Here is a 22,302-nt window from a genome sequence, read left to right as displayed (position 1 = left end):
TCTGATCCAAACTCTTCATGTTTGTTATCAAATCATCATTTATTTCATCTTGACTTTATTCTGATGTGACGTCAGATTAAACTGATCTCTGTGTCTGAGCTTTTAATTATCAGATTTCTGAGTGGAGTTTGGTGTGTTGCCATGGAAACAGGCTGTTCCCTCCTCTCTGTTAATGACAAACACATGTGGCAGCAGGAAATGACCTGAGTCAACCAGTTTCACCTCAACACCACAGGAAGTAAGGCTGAGATTTCCGCAATAAAAGCCTGGTGTTGATTCACCACCAGAGTCACATTCATCAGTTCATCAGGACCTTTTTAATTATTGATCTGAACTGATCAATAACCTCACTGTCTTTATTTTTCTTCCTGCTTCAGGAATCACTGACCTGTTACTGATGATATTACTGATTTATTTGTTCTGAAACACTCGTCCACTGATGAACTGAGACTGAAGGTTTGGTTTCAGAGACAGTCTCACCTCCAGGTCCATTTAGTTCCTGTTCTGGAGCTTCTGATCGTCTCACACAGTCTGTGTTAAAAAAAGAAAAGAAAAATTAAAATGAATAAATATAGATCATTTCAACTACATTTCCAGAGGAGCACCATGCATTTTGACTGAAAGCTCCAGAACAGCTGTGTGGATCTTGTCAGAAACTGGAGCTTTTGTTTTGGCGGTGCAAACAGGAAACTTCAGGCTTGTATGTTTTAACTTGACAAGCTGAAAATCTGCGGCTGGTTTGAATTTTTTTTCCTTCAGAGGGAAAATTTTCAGAAAGACAAAGAGACGAGAGGAGACGGACGGGTCAGTTAGACTGAGTCAGTTTAGGTAGTCAGTGTCAGTGTTAGACTAATGGATCCTCTCTGCAGCAGAAAAAGGTGAGAATCTGAATTAACTTATGTTCAGGTCTGTAGTGGACTGTAGTGGTTTGTAATGGTCTGTAGTGGTCTGTGGTGGACTGTGGTGGACTTTGGATTTTGCTCTTTCTGTAACTTGTTCCTGTGTTCACTGGTTCAGAGTTTGATGAGTGTGTTTGTTGTTTCTGCTGCAGCTGAAGGTCAAAGGTCAGCTCTGAATTACTGTGAAGAAACAAAGATGAATAATTCTGATTGATCTCATTGATCTGACATCTCAGGCATCAATTGAGGAAAAAAAAACTGAATCTGAGAATAAATCAGTAATAATCAACCTGAGGTCCTCAGAAGAATCTAAAACCTGACCTATGTATGTGTGTGTGTGTGTTAATCCGTTAATCCTCCTCATTAGCGTCAATCAGTCTGACGAGCTGCAGCTTCACTTCGTGTCTCAGCTCATCTCGTCTCTGAACCAGGTCCCAGAGCCAGACCTGGACTCTGTGGTCCTGATGAGTTCAGAGGGTCTGAACCTGGTCCCAGAACCCCACCCCCCCACCCCAAACATATGTTCTCCTCTGATAGGCCCTGTGGCAGAGCTGTCCTCCAGCTGCACCAGGAGGCACGGTGTCAGCCCCCAGCCTGTAAGAGGAGGAGGAGCGAGGAGGAGGAGGAAAAGGAGGAGGAGATGAAGAGGAGGAGGAGGAGGAGGGGGACAGGCTATGAGGAGAATAGAGATCCAGGAGAAGGTCTTCAGAGGACCAGGATCAGGACCCAGAGAGAACACAGATGGTGAGAACAGATCAATAACTTTTATTATTGATGATCAATAAATTCATTATTGACTGGTGATCACTGATCAATAACTGATGATTCAGACTTCAGTTTGTCTCTCTGCAGGTCTCCACAAACCGGGGCTAGAACCAAAGTCAGGACTGGATCTGGATTCAGGTCTGGAGCTGAGGTCCAGTCCAGCAGACAGCAGGTCAGAGTGGCCCTGATCAGGAAGACCAGGATGCAGACCTCAGTCCAGACTGTGGAGCTCAGAGGGTCTGAGCTGGTTCAGGGTTTGATCCTCACAGACCAGACTGATCCAGGATCCACAGAGACCCAGCTGGACCACAGGAGACTGACTCAGGACCGACAGACCAGGACCACATCCGAGGTTGGTCTGAAACACTGACAGGGACTCTGCCTGATCCTGAACCCTGTACTGATCTCTCCGCCCTGCTCCAGGTCAGGTCCAGGTCTACATCAGACCCACAGAGGACCGCAGGTCTAGTCTCAAAACAGTCCACAGAGACTGGGACCGGCAAAAGGAGGTCTGAGAGAGTCCTGGATCCAAAGTCCTTGACAGGAAAGGAGGGAGCACCCAGAACCAGGTCCAGATCTGTGGGGAGGAGAACTAAGACCAGGATCAGGAGGAGGAGGAAGATCCACCCATCTGTGTTCAGAGGGAGAGGTACGATCGATCGATCAATCAATCAGTTGACTGGTCTGATTGAAGCGATCACTGATCAATAATCTCCACCTGTCAATCATCTCTCTATAGGTCAGTTGTTGCTGTCAATCACTGCAGGGGCAGGACAGCTCATCATTCACAGTGAGTGCTGCAGCAGCCAGTCAGAGCACAGCTCCAACAGGTCACATGATAACACACAGCCTCATGTCAGCAGGACATATTGATCAGAATCAATAACTGATTCAGATCAGTGTAATTCCTCAGTGAAGCAGCAGGAGGCAGCAGAGACTCTGATTTAACACAAAGACCTTTCTCCTCCTCCTCCCCCTCCCTCTCTCTCTTCAGTCCATGAGGCCCGGGGGCTGATGGGAAAATGTCAGAGGTCATGTGACTCATATGTTCAGCTCTCAGTGACCTCTGACCTCAGCATCAGGATGAAAACTGCAACTGTTCTGAACAACAAGAACCCACAATACAACCAGAGATACACACTGTGAGACACACACACACACACTGTTGCATGAAGACTGTGACAACACTGATTGTGTGTGTGTGTGTGTGTGTGTGTGTGTGTGTGTTTTTCAGGTGTGTCAGTGAACTCCTCCTCAACAGGTTGTTGGTGTCAGTGTTCAGGAGACGGACTGACAGCAGGTCAGTAAATGCATCACAGACCTGGTCCTGTGTCCATCTGAGTCTCACCTTTCTCACCTGTGTCTCTGTTTCCCTTCAGGTGCAGTCAGCTGATTGGCTGTATGAGCTTTGGGATTGGTTCTCTCGTCTCATCCTCTAAGGTCAGTTTGGACCAGTCAGCTGACAAAGAGTCCTGGTTCCTGATTGGGTGAGTTCATCACACCTTTAAACCCTTTTTGACCTGTTGGCCCCGCCCACTCTGTTTGCAGCCAGTCACTGGTTGGTTCTACCTCCTGGGGGAGGAGTTTGGACGGAGCAAACACCTGAGGGTGGTATCAGAACGCAGCCAACCAATGAGGAGGCCAGAGGAGGAGGAGGGAGGTGAGTTCAAGCTGAGCTGTGATTGGCTGTTAAAGAGAACCTGCTGACAGCTGATTGGTTACCTCAGAGTTCACAGGTGAAACTGTTGAGCAGAAGCAGCAGATTATCACTGACTGAAGCTGAATCCTCACACATAACAGATTCACGACCTCAGAGGAAACAAACATGGTGGACAACGAGGCCTCAGAGCTCGCTCCATCACAGGTCTGAACTGAGACTGTGACTCCAGCTGAGAGAAAGATGGACACTGATTGTTCAAAACACGTATAACACTGCACTGCCGTCATTACACATTAAAATCAATTGAGGATTAAAACACAAAGCCTGAAGGCTTGTTTCTATTGTGGTTTTACTGAGAGAAGCTGCAGAAAATCATGAATAGGAAACTGATGAGAAACAGTTAAACTCCACAGTTAAACTGTTTAACAGGTGAATAGTTTAACAGGTGAACAGGTTAACATTTAAACAGGTGAACATAACAGGTTGAAATAAAGAGTTTAGAGACAAAACACAGTGAAGAGTCCTGAAGAGAAACAGTGAACTGCTCAGAGAGAGAGAGAGAGAGAGAGAGAGACCAACATGTTAGCTTCATTAGCTTTGACAGAAACACACACTCAGTCTGTCCTGTATATATTCTATATGTTTGTCTATTTATAGTGATGAGAGAGAGAAGGGCAACCAAGCAGTAGATATAGATTGAACTTGACAACCCCCCCCCACACACACACACACACACCGTTACCATGGTGATGAGAAGCTGCCTGGTAACCATGTGATCCTCACAATACCTCCTTCACCCCCCCCCTTCTCTGACTCCATCTATCTCCACTTACTCCCCCAACCCCCCCCCCCCCTCTGACATCACACTGAGATCTGACACTCGCTCGCCCCGGCTGACCGAGCAGAGAGAGCGAGAGCAGCAACATCTGTGGTACTCTGTAGTACTCTGGACCACGGACCACATCCAGGACCTGAGGAGGAGCTCTGACCAGCTCAGACCAGCTCTCTTTGATTCTGACTGTCCTCCAGAATCCAGAGTCTCTGCAGGTTCCCAGTCTGATCTGAATCCTGATCCGTCTCCTGAATTAGACTCAGGAACTGTGGTCCTGATCCTGGTTCCTCAGAGCCTGAGCAGACAGCTGAGATACAGGACCACCTGTGTCCTGGTCTTATTTAGTCTGATCTGGTCTGGGTGGGTCCTGGTCTGGTCTGAGGACAGTCAGGATGTTCTGGAAGACCACAGCCTGGTCCTGGGACGACGCAGCCGGTAACGATGATGATTATCTTCTCTCAGACCTCAGGAGGACTCCAGACTCTGCTCCGGATCCAGACCTGAACCGCATCACCTCCACCGCCACGACCAGCCTGTCAAACTGCACCACCTCCACCCCCGGACTCGAAGACCTGACGAACCTGACCTGGACCTCCAGCCGCCCCCTCAGCTCCGGTCCAACCAACTCCACCTTCAGCAGCTACGTCTCCGCCCTCTACATCAACAACAACCAGGTCCTGTCAGACCAGGACGGCACCCAGAGACTGTCGGTGAGTCCATCTCCACTCTCACATCATACATCACACCTGGGACCTGGTCTGGCTCCTGGTCTGGGACCTGATGAACAGCTGAGTAAACAAGCTTGTTAGCTAACGGTGACATCATCAGCCTGTGGACCAATCAGCTCAGAGAGATTCAGTGTTTTTCTGTAAAGATTCATCAAAGATTAACATCTGATGAATTATAGAGTGAAGCTGCTGCTCACACACTACAGGACAAACACACACATACACACATGTTGTGCTGTGTTTGTGAGGACCATCCTCAGTCAAGTCAAGTCAAGTCAAGTCAAATTTTATTTATATAGCGCCAATTCACAAGTTATCTCGAGACACTGTACATATAGAGCAGGTCTAGACCGTACTCTTTATCTTATAAGATTTACAGAGAAAAACCCAACAGATCCCACCATGAGCAGCACTAGGCGACTGTGGCAAGGAAAAACTTCCTTTTAAGAGGCAGAAACCTCGAGCAGAACCGGACTCAAGGTGGGCGGCCATCTGCCTCGACCGGTTGGGTTTAGACAGAAAGAGAGGGGGGTGGGGGAATAGGGTAGGAGAAAGACAACATTGCAGATACATAGACTAGGTCAAAATGTAAGTAGTAGTAGTAATAATAATAATAATAATAATAATAATAATAATAATAATAATAATAATAATAATAATTATTATTATTATTACAGCTAAAGGAATAATAATGACAAACAATGGTGCATTAATAGCACTAACACTATCAATAACACTAGTAAATGTTTAATTATTGTTGCATCATGGGCTGAGCTGGATCATGGGAGCAGCAGGAGACTCTCCAGCTCTGGAGGCAGAACCTTGCAGTGAGAGACAGTAGCAGAGAGAGAGAGAGAAGCACAGCCTGGGCAGTAATGTGCTTGAGGGAAGAACACACAGTTAAAGTGATGCAGTGATATTAAGACAGTTGATAATAATCTCGTCGGCAGGACATCATGGACAACATTTACTAACTATTAATCTTAACTGATGCATTGAGACTGACCCAACCCACCGAGGGAAAAATGGTATCCTGAAATAGGAACCAGAATAATGTGCTAGTTAAAAGTTAAGGCAAAAAGATGAGTTTTTAGTTTGGATTTAAAGGCCTCAACTGAGTCAGCCTGTCTAATATCACTAGGGAGGTTGTTCCAGAGGAAGGGGGCCCGATAGGAGAAGGCCCTGCAGCCTGCTGACTTCTTTTTGACTCTGGGGACAGATAGTAGCCCTGCACTCTGAGAACGCAGAGCATGGGAGGGAATATAAGGGTTAAGAAGATCAGACAGGTATAAGGGGGCTAGCCCATTTAGAATTTTATAAGTCATTAAGAGAACTTTAAAGTCTGATCTAACATGAATAGGGAGCCAGTGAAGGGAGGCTAAAACTGGGGTAATATGGTCAAACCTTCTCGATCTGGTCAGCATTCTAGCTGCAGCATTCTGGACCATTTGCAAACTTTTAGTGCTAGCACGTGGTAGTCCTGAAAGCAAAACATTACAATAATCCAGTCTAGAAGAAACAAAGGCATGGACTAGAATTTCAGCGTCTGCCATGGAAAGAAAAGACAGAATCCTAGCTAGATTGCGTAGGTGAAAAAAGGCGGTCTTTGTAATGTCTTTAATATGCTGATCGAAGGAAAGAGTACGATTAAGTGTGACACCCAGATTTTTGGCTGTTGTACTTTGAGAGATAACACAGTTGTCAAGGGATATAGTTACATGATCGAACTGGTGTCTATATCGTGCTGGGCCAATAACCAGCATTTCCGTTTTGTCTGAATTAAGAAGCAGGAAGTTTTGAGACATCCAGCTTTTAACAGATGACAAGCAGATCTCTAGTTCCCTAATTTGAGAGGCATTATCAGCCTTTATAGGCACATATAGCTGGGCATCATCAGCATAACAGTGAAAATTAATTCCATGACTCCGAATAATTTGGCCAAGAGGAGAAATATAAAGAGAGAAAAGCAGGGGGCCAAGAACCCTTTTCACATCAGAAAAGGATGATACAGTGTTATTACAAGAGACACACTGAGTTCTGTCAGATAAGTAAGATTTTAACCAGCTGAGGGCCAGGCCAGAGATTCCAAATCTATTTTCCAGTCGGTCCATGAGTATATGGTGGTCTACAGTATCAAAGGCTGCACTAAGATCAAGTAATATGAGCAGAGAGGTGGAACCTGAATCTAAAGAGAGTAGCAGATCATTTACTACTTCAGCAAGTGCTGTTTCAGTAGAGTGAAAGGCCCTAAAAGCAGACTGATACAGTTCAAATAGATTATTATCAGCTAAATGAGCTGAAAGCTGCTGATACACCACTTTTTCTAGTATTTTAGAGAAGAATGGGAGATTTGAGACAGGCCGATAGTTACCTAAAGACCCAGGATCAAGGTGTGGTTTCTTAAGTAAAGGTTTAACCACAGCTGATTTAAAGCTAGAAGGAACAGTGCCAGTCGTCAACGATAGATTCACAATATTCAGCACTGCGGGGCCCAGGACTGGCCAGAGATCTTTGGAAAGTTTACCCGATAAAGGGTCAAAAAGGCAAGTGGTGGGTTTAGAGGCTAGTACTATCTTAGATAATGAATCAAGACATATAATGTCAAAATTCATCAGAGCAGAAACTCTCTGAGACTCAGTATGATGCACAGCCGGTTCTGCAGCAGATGCTGGAGAAACTGAACTGATTTTTAATCTAATCTCATCAATTTTACTGCAGAAAAAATTCTGAAACTCACAGGCAGTAAAGGGCGAGCAACTAGGAGCCTGCTGCTTTTTAGTGAGTTTAGCTACAGTGTCAAAAAGAAATCTAGGATTATGTTTATTGCTATTGATTAAATTTGAAAAATATGCTGCTCTGGCAGTAGACAGTGCATGCTTATATTCCAGAACACCCTGGTGCCACTGGAGATACAGAGCTTCTGATTTGGATTTGCGCCATTTGCGCTCTAATTTCCGACAGGCCTTGCTTCAGAGCACGTGTGTCGTCTGTGAACCAGGGAGTGGACCTCTTTGGCTGTTTAATTTTAGTGGTGAGAGGTGCAACTAAATCAAGGAGACTAGACAAGGTTGTATTCAAATCCCTGGTACAGTTATCAACAGAACCAATTGCTGTCGTAAAAGGGGCCAGGACCTCTGGTAGTTGCTCACTAAGAACAGTTAAAGTTGCGGGACCTATGTGTCTGGTGGAAGATATATTAGAGACAATTTTAGGGGGACAGACTAGAGTTGCATCAAATTTGATAAGAAAATGATCGGAGATAACTGATGTGACAGGAGAGATGGTCAGATTAGACACCTCAATCCCACGGGAAAGAATCAGGTCTAGAGTGTTACCACCACAGAGAGTAGGTTCATATACAGACTGTGTGAACCCGAAAGTATCAATAAGTGCCAAAAAAAGCTATATTTAAAGGATCAGAGGCCTTATTTAGGTGAATGTTAAAGTCACCCATAATTAGGATATCATCACTATATGTGACAAGACATGATAAAAAATTTCCAAATTCATCTAAAAACTGTGAGTAGGGGCCAGGTGGTCTGTAAAGTACCACAAGGTTGAGTGGTTGCAATCTATTTCCCTGGTCATGGGGCTCGGAAGCTACTGGAGAAGGTTTCAATACTACAGCCTCGAAGGAGTTAAAAGTGACATTAAGAGCTGAGGTTAGACCAAAGAAAGACTTATAAATTAAAGCGACGCCCCCACCTTTTTTTGTAGCCCGAGCAACATGTGCGTTGGCATACTCAGGTGGGGAAGCTTCATTTAAAGGCAGGAACATATCTGGTTTAAGCCATGTTTCACATAGACCAACCATATCCAGATTATGTTCAAGAATCAAGTCATTTATCAATAATGCCTTGGTAGAAAGTGATCTAATATTTATGAAGCCAAATTTGAGGATCATATTGAGCCTGGAGCTGCTGGTAGCAGCCTGGTGTGACAAGGTACCTATAGATGAAGTATTAATAGGAATGAGGCATCTAGTGTTTCTGTTAGGAAATTTAAGGGGCCTTTTATTCAGTACTTTATGGGACCTAGCACTGTCACCAGTGGCAGGAGTGGTGTTTTGTACATGGTGGTTTAGAAACTTAGGAAACTTGTGAATAGTACGGCAGGGAATGGAGACAGTCTCAATGCAGTAGATCAGGCTGAGCATCTAAAGTCTGCAAATTATCCTGGTTAGATTCGTCATCTAAGCTATCTAAGCTAGTGGACTCCAAAACCGCACCACCTAAAGACCTAGCAGGTTCTCTATTCACCTGCGACCTGCCGATCACTAGTGTCTTACTGTCAAACCCGACGTAAACACCTGTCTATATTCCTAGATAAAATAGCAGCGCCTGCTCCAGTAGGATGCAGACCATCTGCCTTCAGCAGGTCAGGACGGCCCCAGAAAGAAGGCCAGTTATCCACAAAACTATATCCCTGCTCACTACAGTGACGAGCCAGCCAGCGGTTCAGAGACGTTAATCTACTGTACACCTCATCATTACCCCGCATGGGTAAAAGACCAGAGACAACTAATCGATGCTGACACATCTTTCTGGCAAACTCAAACGTCCTAGCTAAACTAGCTTTGGTGACCTCAGACTGCTTCATTCTAATGTTATTGGTGCTGACATGAATGACAATGTTGCTATAACTAGGTGTGGAGTGTACCTGAGCCCCGTTTCTCCCTGCGTGATGCCAGCACCCTAAGATTATCCTCAATGTCGGAAGCACTGGCCCCAGGTAGGCAGTAAACATTGGCTGGCGAAGCTAATCTGACATTGCGAGTGATGGAGTCCCCTATGACTAGAGTGCGTTATTTAGCCCTGTCAGCGGGAGCGGGGGAGACACGCGGGCGCACAGGACTACCAACAGGGCTAGCAAGAGTCGAAAACTGGTTTGCAGTCGGGAGGGGCGACTGCAGACCAGGCCACACAACCGGTTGCTTGCTCTTACGTGCCCCTTTCCGCCGGCTGACAGGGACGAACTCCGCACTCACTGCCGACGAGGCTAAGCTAGCCCTAACAGGCTCGCTGTCGAGCCCGTGGCTAACGCTATCTGGAGTGCCCGTCATATCTAAGGTAATGCTAGGAGAAAGGAGCTGCTCTAGTTGACGGACACGTCTCTCTAGCAGAGACACCCTGTCTTCAAGAGCAGAACAGCTAACACAAGCCATGGTAGTAGTTACTTTAAGCTAGGTTAGCTGTAGGAGTGAGAAGCTGAGGCTACAATTTGAATTAGGCTAATGAGGCTACAAACGGCTAAGCTAAATTAAACTAACAACAAACAGACTAAAGTCAGGGGAAATATCACTACACAGGTAGCGATCAAAAGTAAGATAGATTAGTACAAAGCAGCAGCAAATAATGTGTAACAAAAGACTATAGGACAGAAAGTGAAGAGAGAAAGCGGAGCAGCAAGTGTCGATCTCACAGAATCACGGCGTACGGTACAGGTAGCGTCATAGCGTCCAACAGCGTCACGAGGGCCTTCATGTATCAGCTCCTCTGAACCTTAGAACCAGGTCTGGACCCAGACTCTGGTCTCTGAAGTTTGCACAGTGAAAAAACAGGTCCTCACAGAGGTAGACAAACAGCTGGTCTTACACACCTGGATCTGAGATCCTTCGATGCATCACCTGAGTGTTGATTAGTCTCTGTTTAGTCAACCTGAGCAGAGAGCTTCATTTCACAGCTGATTATTAAAGTTAAAGATAAAAATCTGTTTTTATTGTCAAACTGATGCTGCATTCAAGTTCCTACTCAGAAGTCTGAATTTCTGAGTTTGAACTTGAACGCCTCCTCAGAATGCAGCATTAGTCATTCTTGAGATCCTTACAGGTGGATTTATCCGCAGGTGTTCTGTCTGACGTCAGATCAACTATGTGAACCCTGAATGCCTCAGCTCACCTGCAAACATTCGATTTGTGTTGTTTTATTCAAAACCTGATGGAAATGGTCAGAGCGGTTTGACCCTAACGACACAGAGAATTGGTCCAGGTTCAGACGACTGTTTTAGCTCTGTGTCAGAAATAACACAGGTCACATGATCGCTCAGCCACACTGAGCATGTGCAGGTGTAAACAGGAAGTAGATTGTTTACAGTTTACCAGCAGACTCTGTGTAGTTCATCCTCCATGTTACATTCTCTGAGAGTTGAGGTGAAATGAGTCACATGATCGAAGCATGACCAATCAGGAAGTCCAGGTCTACAGAGCAGGTCCAGGTCTACAGATCAGGTCTAGAGACCAGCTCCAGGTCTGTGCCTCAGGTTCAATTTGAGTAGAAAACAGTGAAAGATCCTGAGTTCACACGGGTGTGTGTGTGTGTGTGTGTGTGTGTGCGTGCGTGTGTGTGTTCAGGAAGTGTGCATCTTATCGCAGGGATACATCCAGTGTTTTTGTGAGTCTGTGTGTGTGTTTCCTGCCATTCTTCTGTCTGCCGGTTCCCACACACACACACACACACACACACACACACACACACACACACACACAGAGAGCTCTCCAACATCCAGATCAGTGTGAAACCTGGACCAGCTGGACCTCGGTCAGACCTGGTCCCTGCTCTGTAAATCTGGACTTGTTTCAGGTCAGATCTAGTTCTGAGTCTGGACCTGGTTTAGACCTGGCTGGGTTAGCTGTGGATCTGGATTTGACCTGGATGTGGCTCTGGTCTTGTGAAGTTTGGACCTGGGTTAGATCTGTTTTTGTGAGGTCTAAGCTTGGATTTGAGCTGGTTCCTGGTCCTGGTTCTGGTCCTGATTGACAGAAAGATCTGCAGGATTTGAACCAACAACCTGATCTGTGGTCATGCACACCATCCACCGTCTGTGTCGAGTCTGCATCGGACAGAACCTGCCCCAGGTCTGTGTGTGTGTGTGTGTGTATGCATGCAGGTTGTGGTGTTTACCAGATGAAGTGAGGACTTTTTACCTTGTGAGGACTCGCTGTGTTTGTTTCTCACACACAGACACACAGACACACACACACACACACACACACACACACATGCACAGTTCATGTGGAAACAAACCGTAAGAAACAAGTGGCCTGTCTGATTGGCTGCACAGTGTGATGTCACCACTGGCTGTTTTTCATTTCCCGGCAAAACCTTCAGAGTTTCCTCTCTCTCTCTCTCTCTCTCTCTCTCTCTCTCTCTCTCTCTGTGTGTGTGTGTGTTTAGTCCAGCAGGTCAGATAAATGTTTAATCTCCTCATGTTTAAATCAGATGGATTTAATGTGTGTGTGTGTGTGTGTGTGACAGGTTGATCAATAATTCACACACAATTTCAACTTGAACATTTCTCTGAGAAATTGAGTGTGTGTGTTGTTTGTACAGTGTGTGTGTGTGTGAACATCTCTCAGGCTGATGTCAGATCAGATCAGTCAACACACCTGAGTGAGTCAGTCATATTCAGGGCTGCCCCTCCCTCCCAGCCTGTTGCATGTCGTGTGTAGGAATCATGGATCAGAGCAGGACTGACTCATCATCAGATCATCTGACTGCTCATCAGTGGACATGATGAGCAGTCTGATGACCTGATGATCTGATGATTTGATGATCTGATGACCTGATGACCTGATGATTTGATGACCTGATGATTTGATGATCTGATGATTTGATGATCTGATGATCTGATGACCTGATGATTTGATGATGATCTGATGACCTGATGATCTGATGACCTGATGATTTGATGATGATCTGATGACCTGATGACCTGATGATTTGATGACCTGATGACCTGATGATTTGATGACCTGATGATTTGATGATCTGATGATTTGATGACCTGATGATCTGATGACCTGATGATTTGATGATGATCTGATGACCTGATGATCTGATGACCTGATGATTTGATGATGATCTGATGACCTGATGACCTGATGATCTGATGACCTGATGATTTGATGATGATCTGATGACCTGATGATCTGATGACCTGATGATTTGATGATCTGATGACCTGATGATCTGATGACCTGATGATTTGATGATCTGATGATTTGATGATCTGATGACCTGATGATCTGATGACCTGATGATTTGATGACCTGATGATCTGATGACCTGATGATTTGATGATCTGATGATTTGATGATGATCTGATGACCTGATGATTTGAGCAGTGAATGTCTGTGGTGACTCTGCTGTTGAAAGAGAGAGTCTGGCTGCTGCTTTTTTTCAGGTTGAAGTAACTTTTTTAGAGAAACCATCTTTGTCAAAATAGTTTGAAAATGACCAGTCCTGGTCATATCAATCTTCCAGATAAGACTGAACTTCAGCCAATTAGAGCCTATTTCTCAGTGAATCAGAGGATATGAATGACAGCTTCTAGCAGTGAGGAACATTTTAATGTCTATTAACACGTGTCCTCTTTGATCCAACAGAAAGAGCTTTGATAAAAATAATTTTCTGTTCAGAGGGTTCAATGTGAATCTGAAACTGAATGAGAAAAAATAAATCTGCTCAACTGCAGGACCTCAGGTTACATTTAAACCTGGTTACACCCTGTGTGTGTGTGTGTTGTTTGTACAGTGTGTGTGTGTGTGTGTGTGTGTGTGTTGTTTGAACAGGCAGTGTTGGTCCATGTCGTCCTGCGTTACACAAACACTCTGTTCAAACACAAACGTCTGATTCCTGAACATTATCGACTCGTCTCCATGTTAACATCATATGACCTCACCTTGTTAACACACTGATCCGGCTCTGATCCAGTCAGACTCTGGACCTGAACCCTGTCTCAGTCTGGTTCTCAGTGGACTCGTTGTTTTATAAAGTCCTTAGAGTGATGGAAAAACACTGTCTGTCTTTTTTCTGTCCTGAGTTGCGTCTGCAGACGGGCAGGACAGCAGCCTACCAGACCAAACCCAGGGCAGAGAGAATCCCATTAAGTTCAGTGTCCTGGTCCTGGTTAGACCAGATCCAGACAGGCTGAAGAGGACTAACCCAGACCAGGAAACTGAACCAGGACCAGGACAGTGACCGTGGTCTGTTGGAGCATCAGAGTCCTGTTTGAATTCCTTCACCCCAGGGTCCGTCTCCTCAGGATCAGGACCTGAGGGTCCCTGCAGGAGGTTTAATATGAGCCTGTCAGTCTGAGCTCAGGAACATTTAACTTCTTTTGTGGAGAAACTCTCTGGCCTTTCCGCGGCTCTGTCGCTGTTTACAGAGTCATGGAAACAGCTCGGAGACCAGGACCCAGACGGACCTCCAGTCTGGATCTGACACAAACACCCTGACTCAGTCAACATTAAGACCAGCATGCCAGAGTACAGGCACAGCGCTGCCTACAGGCTGAGACCTGCACTACAGAAATCCTGACTCCAGACTTTCTGCACAGTTTGCTGAAATCAACAAATATTGATCAGATGATTTTGGACCTCTATGGGTCTGTAGTCCACCAGACTGGATCTGATCTGCTGCAAAATCCTGAACCCTGTTCAACACTCAGGTTTTAATTAGAATGAAGATAATGACGTTTAATCATGTTGTTGTAAAGATGAATCTCCAGGTGAACGTCCAGGTGTTTCTCTCTCTCTGTGTCCTCTCCAGGTAAACATTGCTCGAGGAAAAGATGGTTTTGGATTCACAATCTGCTCCGACTGTCCAGTCAGAGTCCAGGCGGTTGACCCCGGTGAGAAACCCACACCTGAGACAATCCATACACTGGCTGAAGTCACAGACTGACACCTGTGAGGTAATTAGTAATATCAGACAGGTGAGTCAGATCTCATCAGTCTCATCTGTTTGCAGGAGGTCCGGCTCACCAGTCTGGACTCCGTCAGGGAGACTCGGTCCTGCAGCTGAACGGACTTCCTGTAGAAACCTGGAAGTGTGTCGACCTCGCCCACGCCATCAGGTAACCCTGCCCCTTCACAGTCTGCCTCCACCTGCTCAGAACATTCAGCAGGTGTCCTGTCAGTCTCTTCACCTGTCTGTCTCTCCACCTGTCTGTCTCTTCAGGAGTTGTCCATCTCAGATTGTGTTGGTGGTGTGGAGAGGTTTACCTGAGCTCAGGTCAGGATGTGAAGCTTTGCTCCACCCACCAACTCTCAACAAGGTGAGTCTGGAAAAAAAAACTGAGAGGAACCGATCTAAAGACTGAGAAGTTTAATTTCTGGCACCTTCAGTACTCTTTGCTTGGAATATACTTTTACTGCAGTACTGTATTTAACTACTTAGAGTGTTTTACGCTGTGGTTCTGTGAGTGAGGCTAACAATCTGTATGCTAAGCTAACATTCCTCTGTCCTCTAGACAACAGGCAGGAAGTTGCTGCCTCACCCTGTCCACAGTAAACATGGCCGCAGATGGGGTCAGGGGTCGGGGGTCCGATCCAGTTTGGGTTCTGCTCTGGGTTCTCTGTGGAGGGACAGGAAGGAGGACCGGGGGGAGGAGGAGGAGGAGGAAGAGGAGGAGGAGGAGGTGGCAGCACAGGAGGTGACTGAGTACTCCCCCCGCACCACCACACTAAAGGGCACCCGTGTAACATCATCAAATGGGGACAATTACATCATCCTGTCACCCGTCAGTCCAGGAGGACAGGTGAGTCTAAGGAGGCGGAGCCTGCAAGTGTCTCAGTCCTTTAGAACCCTGACCCTTAGAACCCAAACCTTTAGAACCCTGACCCTGAGAACCCTGACCTTTAGAATCCTGAGAACCCTGACTTATAGAACCTTAACCATTAGAACCCTGGGCCTTGGAAACTTTAGAACACTATCAATAGCAGCCACAGTGGAAGAGAGAAGTCTGACTCTTTGTGTAAAGAGCGGTTCCAGTGTTGTGATGTTACAGAACGTTCTCCATCTGCTCTGTGTTTCAGCTCCTGCAGCCAGTTTATCATGACAGGAACAGGACGATCGGTACGACCTCCAGTCTGAGTATTGATCGCTCTGAACATTTATAAGTATATTTATTATGAATTGATATGTTTGTTTGATCATCAGGTCATCTGTACCAGACTCATCCCAGCAGAGGTCAGAACCTCCTCCATGACTCTCAGCTCAGGTTGTCACGGCGACCATTCACCAGCCGCACCGCCACCCTGCCCCCGCCCCCTTCCTCCACCTCCTCCTCCTCATCAGCCATGCCTGGTAACTATGGCGACTACCAGAACTGCACCATCGTCCAATCCCATCTTCCCTGCTCTGCCTACGGAACCTACGTCACTCTGGCTCCCAAAACCCTCATCTTCCCCATCTTTGTCCAGGTCAGAACCCAGAACCTTTAACCTGACCCAGAACCCAGAACCAGTCCAGCACCTTTACATCTAATGTCAAACACCCTCATCCAGGTCAGAGCACAGAACCACTCACCTGACCTAGAACCAGCCCAAAGCTCTTAGATCTGACCTGGAACTTGACACAGAACCCTAAACTTTTACCTGAGTCGTAACCTGATACAGAACCTGTCCCTGGTTCTAATGTTCAGAGCTCTAATATTTTGTTTTTAAGCTCCATGTTAGTTTGTAGTTCTGGATGTCAGAACTCAGACTTAATCCAACAACATAAACCAGAAGCAGTGCCCTGACCTGGAACCTTAGCTCAGGTCTTTATGCTCTGTGAACCTGTTCTAGAACCCTGCTAGAACCATGTTCTGCTGTAGTTTATGTTTATTAGGATTTAATGTCAGATTGTTGTTGTTGTTTACATGTTCTGTTGTTGTTGGTGGTTTTAGCCTCTGGATCTGTGCAGCCCAGACAGGACCCTGCTGCTGTCAGAGGAAATGACTCTTCACCAGGCTGACCTGCTGCCTACAAAGGTAACACAACTGTAAATATACTGCAGGTATACTTCAAATACTACTATTACTGCAAACAGTACCACCAAACACCATGACAGAGGTCTTTACAGAAGGGAAGCTGAAGACACATTCTGCTGCTTCATCAGTTCGTGGAGCCTCTTTTCAGAGTCTAGACTCATTCTCCTGATGTTCAGGGTGGAGGAGGAGGAGGAGGTGAAGGTGGAGGAGTCAGTCGTGTCTGAGGATGATTATTGATCGTTTTGCAGGTTTTAGCCTCTTGAGAGAAAAATGTGAGAATCCAGACTGAACCTGATCCTGAAGGACACAACGACCCCTGAGAACTGAACCGGGATCAGTTTCACTAATGGATCATACTGCTGACACACGCACACACACACACACACAGTTTCTGGGAATCTGCAGCGTTTTAGTTTCTTGTAAAAATGAAGATGAGACGTCTGCTGGACCCTAACATCAGCTCCGGTCAGAGGTCAGAGTGAGATCCAGACTGTTCATGCTTTGTGTCGTTAGTGTAATAATGAATTTGTCATCATTTAATTGTGAGTGTGAACTGTTGCTGCGTTGTGTCTTCATTTGGCCTGGTGTCTCCATGGAGACAGTCATGATGTTACCAGCAGCAGACTCAGGTGAACCTCAGCCTTTTCAGCAGGTACCAGATGACCTTTCTGAAATAAACACCCAGCTCGTCTGTGTAGTGGTTTCAGGCCTGGTCTGAATACTGGAGGTCATGTTCTACTGTGTTTGTAGAAACACTGGGTCAAATGCAGATTGCAGATTTTGTGTTCACTGCCTCTGGCACAGAGCTCTGTGTGATGAAGGAACATCTGTAATCAGACACAGGTGAAATCAGTGACGTGTCAGAGATTTACAGATGCGTTAACACAGCACAGCTGTGATTATCGGACATTAAGTAATGAGTCATTTAATCTGGAACCAGGCATCAGGTTCTCAGTAGAACATTCAGATGTTCCTCAGGGAGGCTGAAACATGATCACAGGTTAATCTCCATCACGTCCTCCACTGGAGAACATGAAGCTGCTGCTGTTAGACTGTGACTGAGAGAAGGTGATGAACCTTTGAAGAAACCATCAGTTTCTGTTTCCAGGTTTTATGTTTCTGTAACGTTTACACAAAATAACAGCCTGAGGGAACTGAATCAAATCAGTCACACAGTGTGTGTGTGAGTGTGTTCAATGTGTCTGTGTGTGTGTTCCAGGTGACTGTGTTGATCTACACTGACCTGCTGCTGTTAACCAGAGAAGATGAAGCCGGACGCTGCAACGTCCTACAGAGTCCACTGTACCTGAACACACTGCAGCTCAGAGAGGGTAAAACCACTGTTATTATTATTATTATTATTATTATTATTATTATTGTGTTGTTTATTGACATTGTTGTTGCTGTTTATGGACATTGTTGTGTTGTTTATTGACATTGTTGTTGTGTTCCTTATTGATGTTGTTGCTCTTTATTGATGCTGTTGCTATTTATTGATGTTGTTATTTACTGACATTGTTGCTGTTTATTGACGTTGTTGTTTTGTTGTTTATTGATGTTGTTGCTGGTTATTGATGCTGCTATTTATTGATGTTGTTGTTCCTGTTTATTGACGTTGTTGTTTTGTTGTTTATTGACGTTGTTGCTGATTATTGACGTTGTTGTTTTGTTGTTTATTGACGTTGTGTTTAGTGTCGTCGGAGCCGCTCCTCCTCTACCTCCTGCAGATGTCTCAGACTTGTTGTTGTTGCGTCTTCAGTCTCGAGTCGTTCAGCATCGAGCAGAAGGTCCGAGTTCGTCTCTGTCTCCATGACAACATCCATCATCAGCTGGTTGCTCCTGAAACCGCTCACAGCCACCAGGTACGACAGGTTTACTCCTCACCTGTGAGCTCAGTGAGACTCCTCAGATTAACATTACCTCTCCTCCCCTCATCCCCCTCCTCCCCCTCAGCCCTCTGACCTCCCCTCAGACTTTGGCCTCCTCTCTCTCGGTCAGTCTGACCTCCTCTATCGCCCCTCCTCCCCCTACTCCTCCTCTGACCCCCCCCTTTTTCGTCCCTCTTCCCCCTACTCCTCTCTCTGTGATGCCCTCAGACCTCCCTCCCCCTCTCCTTACACCCCCAGGTCTCCCTTCTCCTCTTCCACTTCTCCTCCGCCCTTCTCCTCTCTTTCTCCGTACACCTCCTCTTCTTCCTCCCCTCCCTCCAGGAACATCAACGCCGTGCCTCACCTCCTCCTTCCTCCACCTTCCCCGTTGTTGTCCTCCATCCAGAGGAGTCCGGTCTGGAAGGAGAGGGGAAGAACAGAGGAGGAGGAGAGGATGAAGAGGAGAAGGAGGGAGGAGGAGGAGGTGGTGGAGGAGCGGCAGCAGGGGGAGGGGGAGAGTGCCTCAGAAACCTCAGAGAATGTGGGAGGTGTGGGGGGTCTCCTGCTGAGCCCCACCCACTTCAACATGAAGGAGGAGGAGGAGAGTGATGATGAGGAGGAGGGAGGAGGTGCTGAGGTGTTCAGCTCCACCTACAGACCTGCAGGTCAGTTTGAACTCTGCTGCTCTGTTTCCTGTCTGATTGATCAAGTGATTGATTAATTGTTTGTTTGTTTGGGATTTGTTGGGTCTCTCTCTATAAATACCTATTTTAAAGAGTACGGTCTAGACCTGCTCTATATGAAAAGTGCCCTGAGATGACTTTTGTTGTGATATGGCGCTATATAAATAAAATTGAATTGAATTGAATTGTTGTTCAGTTCTGCGCCGCTCGCTCTCCGAGGGTTCTCTGCTACAGGAACCTCGATCGCCCCGCTTCCTATCAGACAGCACCATCCATCAACTCACCCGTCTCACGACCTTTGACCTCGACCCCAGCTCAGACCACGCTCCCCAACTCCCCTCCCCCCACACCCTGAGGAAACAGCTGACCAGAGAGGGGGGGTCTCTGCACCACATGCTGTTGCTGCTCAACGGCTCCAAGGTACAGACCAGGACAGACCAGGAGAGACAAGAACAGACCAGGACAGACCAGGGCAGTCCAGCAGAGACCAGGACAGACCAGGACAGACCATGCCAGTCCAGCAGAAATCAGTACAGTACAAGAAGAGAGCAAACTATAGTGAGTCCAGTAGAGAACAGAGAACAATAAAGACAAGCAGAAACCAGTAAAGACCAGCACCAGTAGAGTCTAGATGTCCAGCAGACATTAAACAGTCCAGTATGGACCAGTGGAACCCAGAGTTCAGTAGAAACATCTGAAGTCCAGTAGAGCTCAGTAAAATCAGAATAGAAATGATGTGTTAGAGCAGTAGAGTCTAAAATAACCCAGTAGAGTCTGATATCTGTTGTTTTGTTGGTTCAGAACTCAGAGTCCAGAAACCTTCAGCTGAGGAAGAAGACCAAGAGTCTGTGAGTAAACATACATTTGTTTGTTTGTTGTTGTTTGTACTTCCTGTTTCTCTGATTCATCGTCTTCGTCTCCTCAGAGCCGCTGATGTTCGGAGTCGCCTGGCGTTTCTACGGCGACGGAAAAACAGCTGTTTCCATGGTAACAGTTTGGAGAAAGCTCTGAGAAACAACAGGTAGGAACGCCAGACCTTTACTCTGAACCTGATCCTAGCCTGGACTCTAAAACCCCCAAAACCTAAGACCTGGTTCCAACAGGGACCCACTGGCTATGTTTGGTCTGGTAGTTCCAACGTTTCAACTGGGTTTGGGTTAGTCAGCAGGGTCCTTATGGTTTATGATGGGACTAGTTTACTGGCTCCAGAAGGGTCCTTCTGGTTTCAGCTGGTTCTAACAAGGTTCTCAGGTTGTAGGTTGGTCCAGGTTCTTCATGGTTCCACTTGGTTCCTGTTTGCCTGAAGTGCGTTTGTTTTGTTTTTCAGACCGTCTCCAGGGGAGGTGCTGAGGTGGGCAGAGAGTCTGGAGGCTCTGCTGACCAATCAGTGTAAGACATTCTACTTCCTGTTTGTGTTCAACTAATAGTCAGTGAGGGGGTGGGGCCGACATGATGACAGTGTGTTTCCATTGGCTGAATGATCTTCCTGCTCTCTCAGATGGCTTGGCTGTTTTCCGTCACTTCTTGAGGTCGGAGTTTAGTGAGGAGAACTTGGACTTCTGGTTGGCTGTGGAGAGATTCAAGAAGACACACTCCCTGAGCAAGATGGCTGCCAAAGCTGCAAAAATCTATGAGGAGTTTATTTCTACCAATGCAACGAGACAGGTAGCCATCTGTCTCTCTGTCTGTCTGTCATGTGACTGTCCAGTGACTGGTTATATGATGTTGCCTCCCTCTGCCTCCAGGTCAACGTGGACTCGTCTGTCAGAGAATCGACCAATCAGAGCCTGCGTCTCGGCATTAACTCTGCCTCCTTCCAACTGGCCCAGGATCAGATTTTCGGCCTGATGGAGGCTGACAGTTACCCACGATTCCTCCGGTCCTGCCTCTACACCCAGCTGACCAATCAGGGCACACAGCTAGCCACAATCTTGGTCAATCAGGGCGAAGCTGGGTCTGTCAGCCAATCATGAATGAGACTGATGGTCAGCCAATTGGGGGCTTCAATCTGATCAGAGCCTCTGAATGGCTGACCGTTGGTTTCTGTCATACTTTCAGAAACCAACAAAAGACAGTATCTACCCAGGTGCACTGTGGGAAATGTAAGATTCACCATTTTTGGACTAAACATCAGGAGATCTCCACCTCTGCTGCTCAGATTTCTGGTCCAGATCTTTTCAATAGACCCATAGAATTATTCAAATAACCAGTTTATAAAAACTCATGTTTTATCACATTCAAAACTGTCAGCTGAATCTGATCTGAGTCAAAACTGAAAGCTCATCATTTACTTCAACATGAAAAGATTAAAGTAGTACTCTTAAATTATAACCCAGATATTTTAACCTAAAACTGTTTGACGTTGTCTCTTTTGAGTCCAGAAATGATAAAGTAACTTTTTGGATTCGCACGAAATTTGGTTCAAACATTCACGTTCCCACTCATTGAATCTGACTGACTTTGATCCTTTAACTTTCCATCTAGTGCCATCATCATGTCAGTTTCTGTTTTAATTTACTTTATGATCAAATTCCTGCAGAGCTAATGACGTTCCTGTCAGTTTCAGTTGTTCGCTGTGTGTACTACTAATGAGCTAAAGTTAGCATGCTAACACACTAAACCGAGATAGTGAACATGGTAAACGTTATATCTGCTGCTAAATATTAGCATGTTAGCACTGTCATTGTGAGCATGTTAGCATGCTGATGATAGCTTTTAGTAAAGGCTCACAGAGCTGGTAGCATGAGTGTTGACTGTCAGACACAAACATCTAAGTTTGATTTTATTTTTATCTGTTACAACAGAACCAAGAGACGTCCTGAAATCAGGAGAATAAATAACAACAGTTTGTTTTTCAGTAACTGTTTCAGATATTTTTAGTTGTTTTATTACAGATTTTTAACAGAAGTTAGTGAAGTGGATGTTTGTTATCAGAGGAGTCAACTTAAACTGCAACTGAACCTGAAAACATGATGAAGTCTAATGGAATCTGTTTTACAATAAATGACACCTTTGTTGGACCACCTGCTTCTTGAATGAATCTGATCTGCAGAAAACCGATTCAGTCCGAGTTTAAAGTCTCAGTTAATTCAGGTAAAAACCAGTTTGTTCTA

General features: G+C 45.9%; 1 protein-coding gene across 2 annotated transcripts; it reads left to right on the top strand.

The window, feature by feature from the left end:
- Window positions 1-761: 761 nt before the first annotated feature.
- On the top strand, window positions 762-22,209 carry LOC108894194 (regulator of G-protein signaling 3). Of its 2 annotated transcripts, none has more exons than XM_018692742.2 (26): window positions 762-878; window positions 1,437-1,643; window positions 1,752-2,016; window positions 2,088-2,313; window positions 2,404-2,454; window positions 2,659-2,806; window positions 2,899-2,964; window positions 3,044-3,104; window positions 3,213-3,324; window positions 4,619-4,866; window positions 14,433-14,514; window positions 14,634-14,739; window positions 14,844-14,940; window positions 15,136-15,423; window positions 15,701-15,740; window positions 15,825-16,087; window positions 16,555-16,638; window positions 17,858-17,969; window positions 18,331-18,500; window positions 18,592-19,171; window positions 19,386-19,609; window positions 19,991-20,037; window positions 20,115-20,210; window positions 20,517-20,578; window positions 20,688-20,854; window positions 20,935-22,209. In XM_018692742.2, the coding sequence occupies exons 1-26, from the start codon at window positions 853-855 to the stop codon at window positions 21,160-21,162; spliced, it is 4,056 nt and encodes a 1,351-aa protein (XP_018548258.1). In that variant the 5' UTR covers window positions 762-852; the 3' UTR covers window positions 21,163-22,209. The 2 variants fall into 2 exon arrangements, with proteins under 2 accessions (XP_018548258.1, XP_018548248.1); XM_018692732.2 differs by having other exon boundaries at window positions 1,737-2,016.
- Window positions 22,210-22,302: the final 93 nt, after the last annotated feature.

This window comes from Lates calcarifer, unplaced genomic scaffold (assembly GCF_001640805.2).
Source record: "Lates calcarifer isolate ASB-BC8 unplaced genomic scaffold, TLL_Latcal_v3 scaffold_20_43, whole genome shotgun sequence".
Taxonomy (NCBI): Eukaryota; Metazoa; Chordata; class Actinopteri; family Centropomidae; genus Lates; species Lates calcarifer.
The sequence above is the reverse complement of the archived record's forward strand: the minus strand, read 5'-3'. Positions and strand labels throughout refer to the sequence as shown.

Excerpts from the sequence above, each read along its gene's own strand:
- LOC108894194 (XM_018692732.2), top strand. The coding sequence starts at position 853 with ATGGATCCTCTCTGCAGCAGAAAAAG. Across the intron at positions 19,610-19,990 it reads TGCTGCTCAACGGCTCCAAG|AACTCAGAGTCCAGAAACCT; the intron begins GTACAGACCAGG and ends TTGTTGGTTCAG. Across the intron at positions 20,211-20,516 it reads AAAGCTCTGAGAAACAACAG|ACCGTCTCCAGGGGAGGTGC; the intron begins GTAGGAACGCCA and ends TTTGTTTTTCAG.